Source organism: Bubalus bubalis, chromosome 11 (assembly GCF_019923935.1).
Source record: "Bubalus bubalis isolate 160015118507 breed Murrah chromosome 11, NDDB_SH_1, whole genome shotgun sequence".
Classification (NCBI taxonomy): domain Eukaryota; kingdom Metazoa; phylum Chordata; class Mammalia; order Artiodactyla; family Bovidae; genus Bubalus; species Bubalus bubalis.
In genome coordinates this window covers 69,212,448-69,231,587 of record NC_059167.1, presented here as the reverse complement: position 1 = coordinate 69,231,587, position 19,140 = coordinate 69,212,448, and the positions used below count along the sequence as shown (strand labels likewise).

At 37.3% G+C, this 19,140-nt stretch overlaps 2 protein-coding genes across 11 annotated transcripts in view; one reads left to right on the top strand and one right to left on the bottom strand.

Annotated features, from left to right (window-relative positions):
- The window catches only part of FAM98B (family with sequence similarity 98 member B), a 73,467-nt gene extending 65,444 nt beyond the window's left edge, over positions 1-8,023 (top strand). For all 3 annotated transcript variants that reach the window (XM_044925232.2, XM_025295943.3, XM_044925233.2), the window contains 2 exons: positions 4,877-5,044; positions 7,065-8,023. In XM_044925232.2, the coding sequence (XP_044781167.1) occupies positions 4,877-5,044; positions 7,065-7,430 (534 nt within the window). In that variant the 3' untranslated portion in view covers positions 7,431-8,023. The remainder of the gene's footprint in view (positions 1-4,876; positions 5,045-7,064) is intronic.
- A 6,656-nt stretch (positions 8,024-14,679) lies between these two features.
- The window catches only part of RASGRP1 (RAS guanyl releasing protein 1), a 216,770-nt gene continuing 212,309 nt past the window's right edge, over positions 14,680-19,140 (bottom strand). For 7 of the 8 annotated variants that reach the window (XM_044925228.2, XM_044925231.2, XM_044925230.2 and 4 more), the window contains one exon: positions 14,680-15,508. In XM_044925228.2, coding sequence (XP_044781163.1) covers positions 15,374-15,508 — 135 coding nt within the window. In that variant the 3' untranslated portion in view covers positions 14,680-15,373. Of the gene's footprint in view, positions 15,509-18,013; positions 18,141-19,140 lie in introns of those variants that run through there. The other variant, XM_025295938.3, reaches the window with a different exon arrangement.

Sequence of the window (19,140 nt, the reverse complement as noted above, 5' to 3'; positions counted from 1 at the left end):
TATAACATAGTTAAGTTTTTCAGTTTTAAAACTTTAAAAAAATGAACTTTTTAAAAATTTTTACTTTTTTAAATTGGAGTACAGTTGATTTACAGTGTTGTGTTTCTATTGTACAGCAAAGTGAGACAGTTATACATATGCCTACATCCAGTCGTCTTTAGATTCTATTCCCATGTAGATCATCATCGAGTACTGAAGAGAGTTCCCTGTGTTATATGTAGGTTCTTACTAGTTGTCTGTTTTATGTACAGTAGTATGTATATGTCAATCCCAATCTCCCAATGTATTCCTCCCTCCCTTCGTCCTTAATAACCCTAAGTTTGTTTTCTACATCTGTGACTCTATTTCTGTTTTGTAAATAGGTTCATTTGTATGATTTTTTTAGATTTCACGTATAAGCAGTATCATATGATATTTGTCTTTCTCTGTCTGACTTAACCTCACTTAGTATGATAATCTTTAGGTCCATCCATGTTGCTGCAAATGATATTAGTTTGTTATTTTCTTTTATGTGGCTGGGTAATATTCCATTGTATATATACACCATACCTTCTTTATCCATTCCTTTGTTGGTGTACATTTAGGTTGCTTCCATGTCCTGGCTATTGCAAATAGAGCTGCAGTGAACGTTGGGGTGCATGTGTCCTTTTGAATTACATTTTTCCAGACATATGCCCTGAAGTGGGATTGCAGGATCATGTGGTAGCTCTACTTTTAGTTTTTTTAAGGAATCTCCATACTGTTCTCCATAAAGAAAGTGAAAGTCGCTCACTCATGTCTGACTTTTTGCTACCCCATGGCCTGTATAGTCCATGGAATTCTCTAGACCAGAATACTACTAGAGTGGGTAGCCATAGTAATGTTATATTAATTTACATTCCCACCAACATTGAAGAGGGTTACCTTTTTTCCACACCCTCTTCAGCATTTATTGTTTGTAGACTTTTTGATGATGGCCATTCTCCCAGCGTGAGGTGATAGCTCATTGTAGTTTTGATTTGCATTTGTCTAGTAGTTAGTGATGTTGAGCATCTTTTCATGTGCTTTTTAGCCATTTTATGTCATCTTTAAAGAAATGTCTCTTTAGATCTTCTGGCCATTTTTTTTTTTTTTCCACGTTGAGCTACATGAGCTGTTTGTATATTTTGGAGATTAATCACTTGTTCACATTGTTTGCAAATATTTTCTCCTATTGTGTGGGTTTTCTTTTAGTTTTGTTGATGATTTCCGTCGCTGTGCAAGCACTTTTATTTGCCATTTGTTAATTTTTATTTTCATTACACTTGCTAAGTCACTTCAGTTGTGTCCGACTCGGTGTGACCCCATAGACGGCAGCCCACCAGGCTCCCCCATCCCTGGGATTCTCCAGGCAAGAACACTGAAGTAGGTTGCCATTTCCTTCTCCAATGCATCAAAGTGACAAGTGAAAGTGAAGTCGCTCAGTCGTGTCCTACTGTTAGCGACCCCATGGACTGCAGCCTACCAGGCTCCTCCACCCATGGGATTTTCCAGGCAAGAGTACTGGAGTGGGGTGCCATTGCTCTCATTACTTGGTGGTGGAACAAAAAAGATCTTGCTGTGATTTATATCATAGTGCTTTGCCTGTGTTTTCCTTTAAGAGTTTTACAGTATCCAGTCTTACATTTAGGTCTTCAATTCATTTGAGTTTATTTTTGTGTATGGTGTTAAAGAATGTTTTAATTTTATTCTTGTACATGTAGCAGTCCAGTTTTCCCAGCACCACTTCTTGAAGAGACTGTCTTTTCTCCATTGTATATTCTTGCCTTCTTTATCATAGATTAGATGACTATAAGTGCTTTCTATCCTTTTGATTTATATACCCTACTATTTAGCATTGTAGTATAATCTGAAGTCAGGGAGCCTGATTCCTCCAGCTCTGTTTTTTTTTCTCAAGATTGCCTTGACTTTTTGAGGTCTTTTGTGTCTCCATACAAATTGTAAGTTTTTTTTTTCTAATTCTGTGAAAAATGATGTTAGTAATTTGTTAGGGATTGCATTGAATCTGTAGATTACTTTGGGTAGTATAGTCATTTTGAATATTGATTGTTCCGATCTGAGAACATGGTATATCTTTCCATCTGTTTGTGTCATCTTTGATTTCTTTCATCAGTATCTTACAGTTTTCTGAGTATAGGTATTTTATGCTTTTTGTGCTCACTCAGTCATGTCTGACTCTCTCTGACCCATGGACTGTAGCCCACAAGGCTCTTCTGTCCATGGGATTCTCCCAGCAAGGATACTGGAGTGGGTTGCCATTTCTTCCTCTAGGGCATCTTCCCAACTCAGGGATTGAACCTGCACCTCTTATGTCTCCTGCATTGGCAGGCAGATTCTTTACCACTAGCACCACCTGGGAAGCTCTTAGGCATTTTCATGTGATGGTAAATGAGATTGTTTCCCTTATTTCTTTTTCTAGTCTTTCGTTGTTAATGGATAGGAGTGCAAGAGATTTCTGTGTATTAATTTTATATTCTGCCATTTTGCCAAATTCTTTAAGCTCTAGTAGTTTTCTGGTTGCAGCTTTAGGATTTTCTATGTATAGTATTATGTCATCTTCAAACGTGACAGTTTTACTTCTTTTCCAATTTGGATTCCTTTTATTTCTTTTTCTTCTCTGATTGCCATGAGTAGGACTTCCAAAACTATGTTGAATAGAAGCGGTGAGAGTGAACATCCTTGTCTTGTTCCTGATCTTAGAGGAAATGCTTACAGTTTTTCACCATTGAGAATGATTTTGCTGTGGGTTTGTCATGTATGGCCTTTATTAAGTTGAGGTATGTTCCCTCTGTGTCCACATTCTGGAGAGTTTTATCTGAAATTGGTGTTGAATTTTGTCAAAAGCTTTTTCTGCATCTGTTAAGATAATCATACGGTTTTATTCTTCAGTTTGTTAACGTGATATATCAAATCGATTGATTTTACCTATGTTGAAGAGTCCTTGCATCCCTGGGATAAATCCCACTCAATCATGGTGTCTGATTGTTTTAATGTGTTGTTGGATTTGGTTTGCTAGTATTTTTTTGAGGATTTTTGCATCCATGTTCATCAGTGATATTATCCTGTAATTTTCTTTTTTTATATCTTTGGTTTTGGCATCAAGGTGTGGCCTCATAGAATGAGCTTGGGAGTGTTCCTTCCTCTGCCAAGTTTTTGAAATAGTTTGAGAAGGATAGGTGTTAACTCTTCACTACATGCTTGATCGAATTCACCTGTGAAGCTGTCTGGTCCTGGACTTTTGTTAGACGTTTTTATGTTACTGATTCAATTTACAAATTCTGATGACCTGTTCATATTTTCTGTTTCTTTCTGGTTCAGTTTTGGAAGGTTGTATCTTTCTAAGAATTTGTCCTTTTCTCTAGGTTGTCCATTGTATTGGCATATAGTTGCTCTAGTTAAACAATGAACTTTTGTTATATTTGGAATCCCTTGTTATAGGTTATGCATTATTATTATTTTACAAATAGACAACAGTTCATTCCAGCACCATTTAAAAAAATGTTTTCTCATTGATCCTTTTTTATGTTTTAATATTCTTTATTTTTTAGAGCAGTTTTAGGTTCATAGCAATATTGAACAGAGGGTTCTGAGATTTCCGTTTGGCCCTTGCTTTCACACATACTCAGCCCCATCATCAACATCCGCCACCAGTGTCGTAAATTTTTGCAGTTGATGAACCTACATTGATACATCATTATTATCCAAAGTCTGTAGCTTACATTAGGTTTCACTCTGGGTGCTGTACATCCTGTGGGTTTGAGAAAAGATGCAAAGATGTATATCCGTATATCCACCATTATAGTATCATACAGAGTATTCTCACTGCCCTAAAAATCTTCTCTTCTTTGCCTATTCTTCCCTCCCTCCCCACAACCTTTAGCAACCCATTGATATTTTTTTATTATCTCTCTAGTTTTGCTTTTTTCAGAATTTCATATGGTTGGAATCATACAGATTATTATTTTCAGATTAGCTTCTTTCACTTAATAATAGGCATTTAAGTTTCCTCCATTTCTTTTGTCTCACTGATCTTTGATGCTTCCTCTATCATTTATTGTATTCATACATTTATGAGGCCCGGAATCTTAACTGCCTCTTTTGTTTCATCAGTTCATTCCCTCCCCTCAACAAGTTCCATTTAATTAGAGTGAGGTAGGATAGCGTACCTGTACAGCCAGTCTAAAAGGATGTTTTGAGGATTAAAGAAGTGGTATTAAATGAAGAATATCATGGCACTTTTAACAAGTAGCCAGTGAATGTAAGTTGTTAAGGCAGTGATGAATAATTTCATATTACCTGTTAATAGATGATAAAACTCTTTCCAAAATTGTTTTAGTCACTTCATACATATTTCATTTCTGAGTTAACTGTAGATATCCCTTACCTCCCTGCTCCACTAAAAATACATCCCAAGAGGACTGCGGTAAATGTATAAGTTAATTGCAAGGAAAACTGACAATACTCAATGTCCCCATTCAGAAACATGGTATTTCTCGCCATTTATTTAAGCTCTCCTTTTGTTTTTGTAGATTTACTAATGTTTTCTTCTTAAAGTTTCTGTATGTGTGTTTTCAGTTAAGCTATTTTTAGGTATTTTGCTCTTTGGTAATAGGAGTGGAATCTTTTTTGTGTTACTTTTAAAATGAGTTGTTATGGGTAGTTACATAGTCTTTTAGCATTTATTGATCTCTTTTTTCCCCTTCATTCTACTAACAGATTATCAGATATTTGAATGTTTTGCTGTTTATTTCTTTGCTTGTGTTTTATCTTTTTTTTTTTTTCTGAAGATTATGATTGCCATTGCTCTTTTATTGAAATGTTCTTTGGTTCCTTTTCCCCCCTGACTTTTGTCATTTAGTTAAAAACAGATGACATAGCAAGAATTTATCAACCTAAGCGTTATGCTTTGTCACCCAAGACAACAATAACCTTGGCACATTTACTTGCTGCCCGTGAAGATCTGTCCAAGATCATCAGGACAAGTAGTGGATCCAGCCGGGAGAAGACAGCATGTGCCATTAATAAGGTTGGTTTTTCTTTTAAATACAGTAGAGAAAGAATTTATAATATCCTTGATTGATGTTTTTACAGATTTTAATCCATTTTTCATCCCAGTGAACTCTTAGAAAAAAGAATCAGCTTAGGCTTACTAATGTTTTCTATGTGCATGTTTATTTGAATTTCTGTATTCATAAATCACAGTTTTATCTGAATTAGAGGAATTAAGAATTATTTTTATAGTATCATTAGCCAGAATTATTTGCCTTCTTTCCAATAATCGTACCATTTTTTGTCAGTAAAAAATCTGTAGGAGTCATTTTGTATACTTACACATACTCCTGAGATCCGTGGTATAGAGGAAAGCGTATGTGCTTTGGAGTCATACAGGTTTGGGTTCACATCCGAGCTCTGCTATTTACTTAGAGAAATCACTTCTGCAATTTAGAAATTGCAAAATCTCTTGGATGTTCCATTTCCTGATTCAGAGTATAGGTCCATTTCTCAGACAGTGGTCTTAAATCAACTCCGAGTGTCTGAATTTTTTACTCTACAACAGTGGCAGCAACAATAAGATAATTTAGAATGTTGATATCAGCTTGTCTAGCATATACTCTTTAGTTAGAGCGTTCTATGACAAACTTGACTGTAAAAGAGCCAAAAGTCAGAAGTATGGGACTTGGGTAATTTTACAATATCACTTCTCAGTGCAGTGAGAAAGGTGTCCTATATCAGGAGATGGTTGTATACAAAGTCAGTTCGCTATAGGCACCAGTGTGTTTGGGCCTTCCTGCTTCCATTTTAGATCAGCCTCCTCTATTCTGAAAGTGTTCTGTTTTTAAATATGTTACTTTATATCTTGCATCAAGGTCTTTCTGGATCAAGAGTTCTCTTAAGTGATATTGCCCGTCTCTTTTCTGAGTTTGTAATTGATAGTCTAATTATTTGAGGGCAATCTTACTATCAGATCTTGGAACAGCGTCCCTGTATATCCACCGACATTGAATGTTTGGTGGAGACAGCAATGAGGATACCAACCAAGAAAAGCTGGGTTTGGATTTGGTGATTAGGACACTATTGCCAACTTTATAGTGTACTTTGAAGAATATATGTGTACTTTGAAGCTTGTCCAACAGTGAGGAATTTGTACTTTTTTGTCTTCATTTATGATATAAAGTAGTAAAACATGATTTTGATTAGAGGATCAGGAAAGTAGAACACAAATGATTGGTAGGTCATTTTGGCTGAGGGACATTTGGTTTATCTTTACTGAAAGACACTAGCAGGAAATGATTTGCTTTGTATTGGTCTCTGTTCATGGACATATAAAATAGTTCCTTTCTACAGAAGTTTGGGTACTTGAAGCAAACTCTTCCTTAGTTTATCCTGTGAAATATTATGAAGCATGGTTAAGGAAGTGTATTAAGTCTTTATTTTTTTTATAATATAGTAACTAGTATCATTGAAAGTTAGCTTAAGTTTCTCATAAAAAAAGGAATAGTTCATTAAAAATCCTTATAGCTCTGTGCAGTTGATAACCTTCATCTCTGCCCGTATTATACCCACGTGTTATCATATGTACTTCATACTTTGTTGAAATAAAATGTGCTTAGAAATAGTCTTTTATGGCATAGTCTGTTACCAAACCAGTGGCAATAGAAAGTCCAGAGTTGTGTAAGTGAATATGGAGTTAAGTTGTATAGGGTATGAAGTTTATGTACATTGTTAATGTTTTGCTAAAAAGTTTTCTTAGTGTGATGGGTACTACATTTGTTATAAAATTTACTAAAAAGGTTTAAACAAGTTCTTAAGTTTCATAAATATTCTCCCACACTGTTTAAAATAACAGCACATTGGGAGGAATTTGTCACACATCACTTTTATATTTTCAATATTAATTCATATTGCCATGTCTGGTACTTTCATGTCCTAAAATATTTGGCTTCTGTTTCTTTATTAGAACAATAACTTCAATATTGCTTGCATCCTTTAAGTAAGTTTTAACTTTTACAATATTGGAAACTGAAAGAAAATATTTCTTTATACAGGTGCTGATGGGAAGGGTGCCTGACAGGGGAGGACGGCCGAATGAAATTGAACCACCACCCCCTGAGATGCCGCCTTGGCAAAAGAGACAGGAAGGCAGTGGAAGGGGTGGTTGGGGTGGTGGAGGTGGCAGAGGAGGTGGTGGGAGTGGGAGAGGTGGTGGGGGAGGAGGCGGGGGGTGGGGAGGGGGCGGGGGGTGGGGAGGGGGTGGGGGAGGGGGTGGTAGAGGAGGTTTCCAAGGCAGGGGAGATTATGGTGGGAGGGGAGATTACGGTGGAAGAGGGGGCTATGGAGGAAGAGGAGGCTATGGTGGAAGAGGTTATGGAGATCCGTATGGAGGAGGTGGTGGTGGATATAGAAGATATTAAAAGCCACAAAATTTAGATAGCAGTGCTTACTTCTTGATAGGTGCATTAGGCATAGTATTCTAAATAACTACTTGAGTGTCATCTTTGAAGTAAATACCATGTTAGATTCCCTGATGGTATCATTCTTGAATTGGCTTGACTGATATTGGCCTGACTATGTAAAAGAACATTGTTTTATACTACTGTTTGATCTCTTAGACAAAGTGATGATTTTTTCCACACTCTGTACTCTTGAGCATGTTCTGTCTTTTTAAAAAACAAAAAAATGAAAAAATATTTTTAAAAGTGTAAATATATTATTACCATCAAACTTGGAAAATGGAAAGTATTTTATTGTCATGATTGAATTTAGATTGTTACCTGTATTTTATTCAGGTCTGAGACACACAAATGACCCCACTTGTAGTGGAAAGGAATATAAACTTATTGCCTCATCTGTAGTCCTGTGGCTGTTTTATATTTGTTAATTCTATTTTACAAAATAGGAAAAGAGACTGATAATTGTATTCAGTAAGAAGTTGTTGTGACTTGTGTTTTTCTTTTATATGAGCAATTCCTCTGGCCAGGTTTCCATTAAAATTCCAATAATTGAAGCCCAAATCTATTTTTTGCTGCTGCTGCTGCTAAGTTGCTTCAGTCGTGTCCGACTCTGTGCGACCCCACAGACGGCAGCCCACCAGGCTTCCCCGTCCCTGGGATTCTCCAGGCAAGAACACTGGAGTGGGTTGCCATTTCCTTCTCCAATGCATGAAAGTGAAAAGTGAAAGTGAAGTCGCTCAGTCGTGTCCGACTCTTAGCAACCCCATGGACTGCAGCCTACCAGGTTCCTCCGTCCACACATATTTATTTTCCAACTGGATTTGAAAATCTGTATGATTTTGTTTCACAGAGCAGAATTAAAGACTGAGGTCAGAATTACTGTAAAGGAACAAAGACATGTACCAATTTTACATGGTGTTGTGAGAAAAATTTCTGCAAATTGGTTTATCATTTGTGCCATCACTTTAGGTATCCAGATATTAAAAGGCAGGCTGCTCTGTGCTGTACAGGATTAGGACACTTACATCCAGTTTTATTGATCAAAGAAGGTAGGGCCATGGTATCCTTTGGTAATTCTGGTTCACAGCTAGATTTGGGAAACACAGGGTTAGAGAAGTTTTAAATGTGATTTGTTGGCTGGAGCAGTCAAAGGCTTGGGAATCAGGAGTTGTGAATTTAAATCATGGCACTAGCCCAGGGCAGGGGCTGTAGGCTTAAATGGCCAAAGCTCTTAGAGATTAATTTGTCCTCTTTTGTCAAACGAGGAATGCGACACTTGAGCCCTGTCAGGTAGTTTTATAAAGACCTAAGTACAAGTCCAATTTGTTGAGTTTATAGAGGCCTGTTGTGAAAGGTGTAAAAGGTGGCCCAAGTGATGTATTTTTCTTATAGTATATAAAGAGAAAAAGATGTAGTCATATAAATTTTTTCAGTTCCACTTTAAAATCTGTAGACTCCTGGTACATTAACAACTTTCTGTAGTCTAACCAACTCAAAGGATAGAAAGCTGAGTACCTGTGGACAAATGGATTTGGCAGTGTTGCTGTTGTTTTACAGTAAACCCCGTGGTGAAATCTAAAATGTTAAAACTTTAAATATTGTGTATACCATAGTCTTGGACATGTCTTTTTCAAGCTAACCCTTCAAAGAAATTTGTTCAGAAGAGGAAAACATAAAATTATTTTGAATCTATTTGTAAACTTTAAAAAATTTTTATATTTATTGAAGAGAGAATTTCATTTGTGATAGTTGAAGAAAAAGTCTTTCCATATAAGGAAATACTTTTATAAGTAGCTATGAACTCTGAAAAATAACTTAAAAAATATATAAGCAAAGACCGCTGCAGTAAAATATTTCAAAAAAGTATTAGTTAAAATATTCATTTAAAAGCTTAGATTTCTGCTTCATTTCTTTTCAGGAGCTTTTGTCATTGTTACAGAATGGGTTTACAAGTACTTTCAGCTTTTTTTTTTAATCACTAATGGTAGAAAGATTAGTTTATTAATTTCTGTAGTATTTCTTGGTACCTGCACAGGCTTGCTGTTGGGTTATCTGCTTCTCACTGTCAATCTTATCCAAGTTTAGCTCTTGCTCCTGGAATCATGCTCAAGCTGGAACCACTCTTATTTACACATTCTTAAAAACTTTACTTGAATGAAAAGTAAAGTGGTCCAGACCCTAATACCTTTTTCTTTCCTGTGGGGTAGAGTTTTCATGATAATCTTCTCTTAGCAAAAACTTCTTTTGTAGAAAATTACTCAGTAATATCTAGAATAGTAGTAAGGTAATTTGGGGCCTTAATGTTATAGGTCATAATGTGAAAATGCTTTATAAATTGAGTGCAGTCAAATGTAGAGTATGGTGACTGGCACTTCATTGCTTCCTGAAATCTAACACTTTTTTCTGTGCTATCTCATCATCATTCTTTTTGCCTAGTTCTTAATTTTATTTTTTCCTGCCACCTCATTTTCCCTCCCCACTTTTTTTCTCCCTGCCTTGGTCTATCCTGTGGTACCTAATAGCACCTATAGACATATTATCCGGAGTATCTAGATTAAAGAAGTAACTGATGTCCACCCATGCATAACTACCGCACCATTAACACATAAGCTCTCAAAGATGGAATGAGGTATTTCCTTTTAACCCGTTCCCTTGTTTTTTTGCAGATCAAGGACATCTTGCCTCACTAGACAGAAAATGTTTTAAACCAAAACTATTTCATTACATTTTTGTGTGTCAAAAGAAGGTATGGCTAACACCCAAAATATTTGAGATGGAAAATGTTCTGAGCAGTGATGCCATCTATTCCTTGTCAGGGACACAGGGGTAGAAGGATTTGGAATGGGAATTGGAGACAGAGGAGGGGAGGTAGTTTAATCTCTCCTCTTAAGGGGCAGGTTGTTATTGTAACTTGATTATTTTCTATGATGTGTTGAAGTATTGAATTATTTTCTATGAAAATTTGAGAAGACACAAAAGGCAAAGGAGAAAAGGAAAGATACTTTGCATTTGAATGCAGAGTTCTAAAAAATAGCAAGGAGAGATAAAGCCTTCCTCGGTGATCAGTGCAAAGATATAGAGGAAAACAATAGAATGGGAAAGACTAGAGATCTCTTCAAGAAAATTAAGAGATACCAAGGGAACATTTCATGCAAAGATGGGTACAATAAAGGATAGAAATGATATGGACCTAACAGAAGCAGAAGATATTAAGACGTGGTGAAAGTGAAGTCACTCAGTCGTTTCCAACCCTCAGTGACCCCATGGACTGCAGCCTACCAGGCTCCTCCATCCATGGGATTTTCCAGGCAAGAGTACTGGAATGGGGTGCCATTGCCTTCTCCCTGAGATGTGGTAACAATACACAAACGAACTATACAAAAAAGATCTTCGTGACTCAGATAACCACAATGGTGTGATCACACACCTAGAGCCAGACCTCCTGGAATGTGAAGTCAAGTGGGCCTTAGGAAGCATCACTACGAACAAAGCTAGTGGAGGTGATGGAATTCCAGCTGAGCTATTTTAAATCCTAAAAGATGATGCTGTGAAAGTGCTGCACTCAATATGCCAGCAAATTTGGAAAACTCAGCAGTGGCCACAAGACTGGAAAAGGTCAGTTTTCATTCCAATCCCAAAGAAAGGCAATGCCAAAGAATGCTCAAACTACTGCACAATTGCACTCATCCTACACACTAGTAAAGTAATGCTCAAAATTCTCCAAGCCAGGCTTCAACAACACATGAACCAGGAACTTCCACATGTTCAAGGTGGATTTAGAAAAGGCAGAGGGACCAGAGGTCAAATTGACAACATCTGTTGGATCATCAAAAAAGCAAGAGAGTTCCAGAAAAACATCTACTTCTGCTTTATTGATTACATCAAAGCCTTTGACTGCATGGAGCACAACAAACTATGGAAAATTCTTCAAGAGATGGGAATACCAGACCACCTGACCTGCCTTCTGAGAAATCCATATGCAGTTCAAGAAGCAACAGTTAGAACTGGACATGGAACAACAGACTGGTTCCAAATAGGAAAAGGAGTATGTCAAGGCTGTATATTGTCACCCTGCTTATTTAACTTATACGCAGAGTACATCATGAGAAATGCTGGACTGGGTGAAGCACAAGCTGGAATCAAGATGGCTGGGAGAAATATCAATAAGCACAGATATACAGATGACACCACCCTTAGGGCAGAAAAGTGAAGAACTAAAGAGCTTCTTGATGAATGTGAAAGAGGAGAGTGAAAAAGTTGGCTTAAAGCTCAACATTCAGAAAACTAAGATCATGGCATCTGGTCCCATCACTTCATGGCAAATACATGGGGAAACAATGGAAACAGTGACAGACTTTATTTTCATGGGCTCCAAAATCACTGCAGATGGTGACTGCAGCCATGAAATTAAAAGACGCTTAGTCCTTGGAAGGAAAGTTATGATACCTAGACAGCATATTAAGAAGCAGAGACATGACTTTGCAGACAAAGGTCCGTCTAGTCAAAGCTATGGTTTTTCCAATGGTCATGTATGGATGTGAGAGTTGGACTATAAAGAAAGCTGAGCATCAGAGAATTGATGCTTTTGAATTATGGTGGTAGAGAAGACTCGTGAGGGTCCCTTGGACTGCAAGGAGATCCAGCCAGTCCATCCTAAAGGAGACCAGTTCTGGGTGTTCATTGGAGAGACTGATGTTGAAGCTGAAACTCCAATACTTTGGCTACCTGATGCGAAGAACTGACTCATTTGAAAAGACCCTGATGCTGGGAGATTGAAGGCCTGAGGAGACGAGGACTACAGAAATGGACATGAGTATAAGTAAGCTCTGAGAGTTGGTGATGGACAGGGAAGTCTGGCGTGCTACAGTCCATGGGGTTGCAAAGAATTGGACACGACTGAGGGACTCAACTGAACTAAACTGATTGAATGCATTCCACTATGGAGTTTGAGTGACTAGAATCCATCCCCCTATTCCCCTTCATTGGTCTAGTTAAACAAAAGTTACCTGGGGATTAAGGAAAAATCATGGCTATCTTTAATTACTCTAAATGATCACTAATCATGAGCACAAATGAATTACTCTGGGTGATCTGTACACTAGATTGAATGATCCTTTACCAGTTCCATCCACAGTTTCAAAGTTTATCTTTTCTTGCTAGTTTTCTTAGATAGAACTGTGGATTTAAAGATGAAAGCCATAGAGAAATGACAGCCTCAGACTTGCCTCCTTCAGTGTTAAGTGTTTATAGACAATATTTGGGGATCATATTTGGGGATCACTGTCATTATGGAATAAGATGGGAAATGATTGAATATTTCTATATGTTACCACTTCATGTTACATATATAGAAAAATGGATACTGAGTAATTAGTTGCTTTGCTTTTCCTTTCAGGACAACTGGTTTGGTTAGTAGAATTAGGGAGTGGTCTCAGCTGTTGATAATAGTAAAAATTCAGATGAAGCATCTACATGTTTATGAACTAGAAGAAACACAGGACATCTTTGTTGTAGGGATTCTCCTGTCTTTTATCATATAAATATTACACAAAGAAAACTTACATTAGGTATCAAAAAAAAAAAAAAAACACCTTTACAATCTGTACATTTGTTTTTTTTCCTTGCAGTTCTTTTACATTATACATCTTTAAACAGAAATTCACAAGTGCCCAGTAAAACAGCAAATCAATTACCAAAGAAAAGAAGTGACACTGTTGTTAATGAAACAAGATTTGTCCTTGTTTTGACGGATAAATATATGCCCAAACTTATTTCAAGTTGATACAAGATAACACAAATTTGTGCTCTAGGCTTGACAAAAAAATTTGTTCCAGATTATCTCTGTAGATTCCACTAATCCCATATTGCTCAGAGCAAATAATACTGATTTATACACTATACTTATTTGGCCCTTGCTGGACTGTAAAGACCTGCGGTGAGACTACTGCTTCCTGTCCATTTCAGTGATAAATTCTGGAAGGCCTGAGAGCTTCTAGCCATGTTAATTAGACTAAGGAGATGGTGACCTTTTGAATTCCTCTAGATTACAAATTATTTACATACACTAACCTAGGCTCTGTATTTTGGATGGCATATAAGAAGAATGAAAAAAATTCAGTTGTGTTTTATAACTCCACATAAAGAGATTGAGCTATACTGTCTTTGGTTTGTATCAGAGGAAATGAATAAGTCATTTTAAGGATGACTGTAAACTCATTTGTTCGATATAAGGTAAGTAGCAAAGTACTTCCTATATGATTATATACCAAGTTGTGGACCTAAACAGCCCTGCCATGGGGATTTCTGAGTTTGGATGTAGAAAAAGGTAAATTCGTGTGTACAGTGATTTTTTAAAACACTAAACACTAAGTGAAAGCTAGTCATTTGCTTTTTCACTAAAGCTCAGTACAAGGGGGTATGCAAATGGGAACTGGTCTTTCATGAAAGGAACTTCTTAAATGGTCTGAATCCTCCCAGGAAACTATACTGCATATATAGTTTGTTTCTGACTAAGACTTGGTGTAGCCAGTTTGGAACTTTGGGTTGTTGAGATTATATTCTTGCCAGTTGGTCAGCTTGTGTATGAATTTTAAGTCAGCTCGGCATTAGGCATCCAAGCATGGAAGGAAGAAAATGGCTGTGAAATTTTTTTAGAGAAATAGAGTTTGACAGAGAAGTTTGTGAACAGTTGCTCAGATAATTAGTTGAGCCCATTTATCATTAACCTTCATTAATAGAAAACTCACAGGACTCTTGTGATTTTGCCAAACAGTACAATTTACATTATAAGTAATTTCTTGTAACAAACTGAACTTTGTGAATTTGTATACATGACCAAAAGTCTAAATCACTTCCACATCTGACGGAGGAAACAGAATTCCAAGCCACATGCATGTCTGATGTTGTATATACAGAATATGTACATATGTACATGCTGTCAGCTATTATAGAAACCTCTCATCCAGTTAGCTTATTTCTAAATAGTATTAATAGTGAAGACAGTACCAGCACAAACTCAGTTCAAAAAAGTTACTTCAAAAAAAATGGCACATGTAAATTAGACTTTTTTTTTAAAAAGCTATAAATTCTTAATTCTATCCATTGTAGATTATGTAAGGGACAAATATGTTTGTGTTATACTTATTTTAGCCAATTAGCCAGCCATGTATGAGGTGGTAATAGCCACGTTTCCAGGTGCTTAATTTGGCTATTTTATCATGACTATGAGACTAAAATTGAGTTGACTTGTAATTGGATGATGTCATGTTTAATAGCTCCTTCCTGCCCCCCACCCCCAAATTTATGGCTACACTCTAGAAGTTGTCTTCTAGGTAGATATCCTTCTCTGTGTAAGAATATAGTGAGGAAGGAGGGGAAAGGCAAATTGATTAGATCTGAGGTAGTGAAGTGGGAACCAGATTCGTAAAGAATGCTGAAATACAGAGGAAGTGATTTTCCTTTTGGAATGTGGGTATTTTTCCATCATAAGCAAGTTTTGGATGGAACAATGCCTCAGAAAAAGCCAGGGAAGGAAACATTCATTTTCCAGGGATTTTAGGTCTAAGAAAGAAGCAGCTGGACAGGTCATGTAGAAGAAGCTACCTTGTCAGAAAACTATAGTCATGTTTTTACCATGCTTTTGATATTAGTCCCAAGGGGAGAAAAAGTTTGTGGAATGAATTGCAAATATTTTGCATTCTTCAGCTTTCCTCCCTTTGATTCAACTGACTAGAAGAGAAAACCTTACTGCACAGTAAGAATCTTTTAAGTAAAAAAGTAGCTCCTTTTCTTTAAAGTACCCTTTTTAAAGCCAGTCAGTCTAAGGTTCTCCAGGTCTTTGTGTTGAGGTTTAGGAAGTGAGATCTCTGGTATACTCTACAGTTTGTGTTTCTTGAGTTTCTGGGCTAAGAACAGTCACCCTGCTCCATCTGAGCCAAGACATGATTGTTTCTTGCAAGTTGGAGGGTTTCTATCTTCTTCTGTGCATATTTCAGTTGGATCTTTAGAGCATTATTATCTGCTTTCAGGGTATTTATTTCCTAAAAGAAAAGGAGAATGAGGTATGTTAATAAAGCAGCAATAAATGGCAGATTAGTAACATCAGGAGTACTACACTTGACTGGCATCTTTTCACTGTAGCTGCGAAACTGTTTTCAAGGTAGTTATTTTGCCCTGAATAAAAACTAAGTTAAATACTTATCAAATGATCATGTGTATCCGTTAGTTTTGTTATATCACATCTTCGTTATGTCAAAGATGTGAGTAGCTAGCAGGCAGAATAAACCATTCATGGGCAATAGATGGATAATAAAATCTTTGAATATTGTGTAGCAGACCTAAATGTGGCAGAAAAAGTCTTGGTCAGGTTTGAGGTATGAAAGCAATGACTTTGGAATATACTATGTGATACTACAGTTCACATGGGGGATTACATACATTATCATATATTACATATTTTCTTCTCCAAATCATTGAAAACTAACAGACTTGATAAAGGTGAGAATTTTATCCCATCCCCTTAAACTGGGATTTAATTATCTAATTTGCAGTGATTTAGTTATAGAGTCAGCCATTGATTTCCAGTGTTACAAATAGAAATTCAGTTTTTATATGGCTGAGTAATATTCCATTGTGCATATGTATTGATATATGTATATGCATTTACACACACATCTTTATCAATTCATCTGTTGATGGACACACAGTTTGCTTCCGTATCTTGACTGTTTAATACTGCAGACACTGGGGTGCATGTAACTTTTTGAATTAGTGTTTTCATTTTCTTTGGATATATACCCAGGAGTGGAATTACTAATCAAATGGTAGTTCTTTTTTAGTCTTTGGAGAAATCACCCTAGTGTTTTCCATAGTGGCTATACCAATTTTCATTCCTACCACCTGTGTACAAGGATCCTTATTTCTGCACATCTTCACCAGCACTTGTTACCTTCTTGATCACAGTCATTCTAACAGGTATGAGATGATATCTCATTGTGGTTTTGATTTTCATTTCTCTGATTAGTGACATGGAACATCTTTTCATGTTCCTATCAGCCATTTGTATGTTTTGGGGAAAAAACCTATTTAGTTCTGGTTTTTAGATTTTGTTGTTGGTATTGAGTTGTATGAGTTATTTACATATTTTAAAGAACCCTTTATTGGATATATCATTTGCAAATATCTTCTCCCATTCAGTAGGTTACCTTTTCATTTTATTGATGGTTTCCTTACTGTGAAAAGCTTAGTTAATGTAGTCCCATTTGTTGATGTTTGCTTTTGGTGTCATGTCCAAAAATTCACTGCCAAAGACCAATGAAAAAGAGCTTCTTTCCTATTTTTTTTTCCCTAGCAGTTTCATAGTATCAGGCCTCATGTTTGTCTCTGATCCATTCTGAGTTAATTTTTATGAGAGGTGTAAGATGGGAGTCAAACTTCATTGCTGTGCATGTGCTGATCCAGTTTTCCCAACACCATTTGTGAAGAGACTATCCTTTTTGCCTTGGGTGTGCTCTGGGCTCTCTAGTATTAGTTCACTGTATACACAGGTTTAACTCTGGGCTGCTGTCGGTTCCACTGGTCTATGTGTCTGTCTTTGTGCCAGTACCGTAGTGTTTTTTTTACTACGGTAGCTTTGTAGTATATAACTTGAAATGAGGAAGTGTGGTACCTCCAGCTTCTTTCATCAGGATTACTTAGGTTATTCATAGTCTTCTGTTGTTCCATACAAATGGTAGGACTTTTTTTCTATTTCTGTGAAGAATTCCATTGGTATTCTGATTCAATCTGTAGATTGCTTTGGGTAGTATGGGCATTTTAACAGTCCTTTAAAAAAAATTATTGACTTTATTTACAATGTTTTGTTAGTTTCTGCTATAAGCAAAGTGATTCTTTTTCATATTCTTTTCCATTATGGTTTGTCACTGGATATTGAATATAATGCTCTGTGCTACACAGTAGGACCTTATTGTTTATCTATTCTATATGTAATAGTTTACACCTGTTAATTCCAAACTTCCATCCCATCCTTCCCCCACCCTCTCCCTTGGCAACCACAGGTCTGTTCTCTTACGTTTGTAGGTCTTTTCTGTTTCATGGATAAATTCATTTAGGTCATATTTTAGATGCCACTGCTGCTGCTAAATCGCTTCAGTTGTGTCCGACTTTGTGTGACCCCTAGATGGCAGCCCACCAGGCTCCCCTGTCCCTGGGATTCTCCAGGCAAGAACACTGGAGTGGGTTGCCATTGCCTTCTCCAGTGCATGAAAGTGAAGTCGCTCAGTCGTGTCTGACTCTTTGCGACCCCATGGACTGCAGCCTACCAGGCTCCTCGGCCCATGGGATTTTCCAGGCAACAGTACTGGAATGGGTTGCCATGGCCTTCTCCATTAGGTGCCACATATAAGTGGAATTTTTTTTGTTTGTTTTTCTGACTGACTTCACTTAGCTATGATAATCTCTAGGTCCATCCAAATAGCATTATTTCATTCTTTTTTACACACACACATATACATACATATATATACACACATACCACTATATCTATACCTCCTCTTTATCCATTTATCTGTCAGTGGATACTTAGGCTGCTTCCATGTCTTGGCTATTATAAGTAGTGCTGCTGTAAGGTGGTACTTAATTGCAGTTTTGATTTTCATCATGAGAAACGCTGGGCTGAAAGAAGCACAAGCTGGAATCAAGATTGCCAGGAGAAATGTCAGTAACCTCAGATATGCAGATGACACCACCCTTATGGCAGAAAGTGAAGAGGAACTCAAAAGCCTCTTGATGAAAGTGAAAGTGGAGAGTGAAAAAGGTGGCTTAAAGCTCAACAGTCAGAAAATGAAGATCATGGCATCTGGTCCCATCACTTCATGGGAAATAGATGGGGGGAAATAGTGACAGACTTTATTTTTGGGGGGGCTCCAAAATCACTGCAGATGGTGATTGCAGCCATGAAATTAAAAGACGCTTAGTCCTTGGAAGGAAAGTTATGACCAACCTAGGTAGCATATTCAAAAGCAGAGACATTACTTTGCCAACAAAGGTCCATCTAGTCAAGGCTATGGTTTTTCCAGTAGTCATGTATGGATGTGAGAGTTGGACTGTGAAGAAAGCTGAGTGCCAAAGAATTGATGCTTCTGAACTGTGGTGTTGGAGAAGACTCTTGAGAGTCCCTTGGACTGCAAGGACATCCAACCAGTCCATTCTGAAGGAGATGAGCCCTGGGATTTCTTTGGAAGGAATGATGCTGAAGCTGAAACTCCAGTACTTTGGCCACCTCATGTGAAGAGCTGACTCATTGGAAAAGACTGATGCTAGGAGGGATTGGGTGCAGGAGGAAAAGGGGACGACAGAGGATGAGATGGCTGGATGGCATCACCGAATCGATGGACGTGAGTCTGAGTGAACTCCGGGAGTTGATGATGGACAGGGAGCTGCAATTCATGGGGGTCGCAAAGAGTTGGACACGACTGAGCAACTGAACTGAACTGAAGAATTGTCTCATGATGATGAGCATCTTTTCATTTGCCTGTTGGGCATCTGTATGTCTTCCTTGAAAGAATTTAGGTCCTCTGCCAGACATTTCAACAGTCTTAATTCTTCTGTCCATGAACACAGCATGTCTTTCCATTTGTGTCTTGGGTTTCTTTCTGCAAAGTCTTGTAGTTTT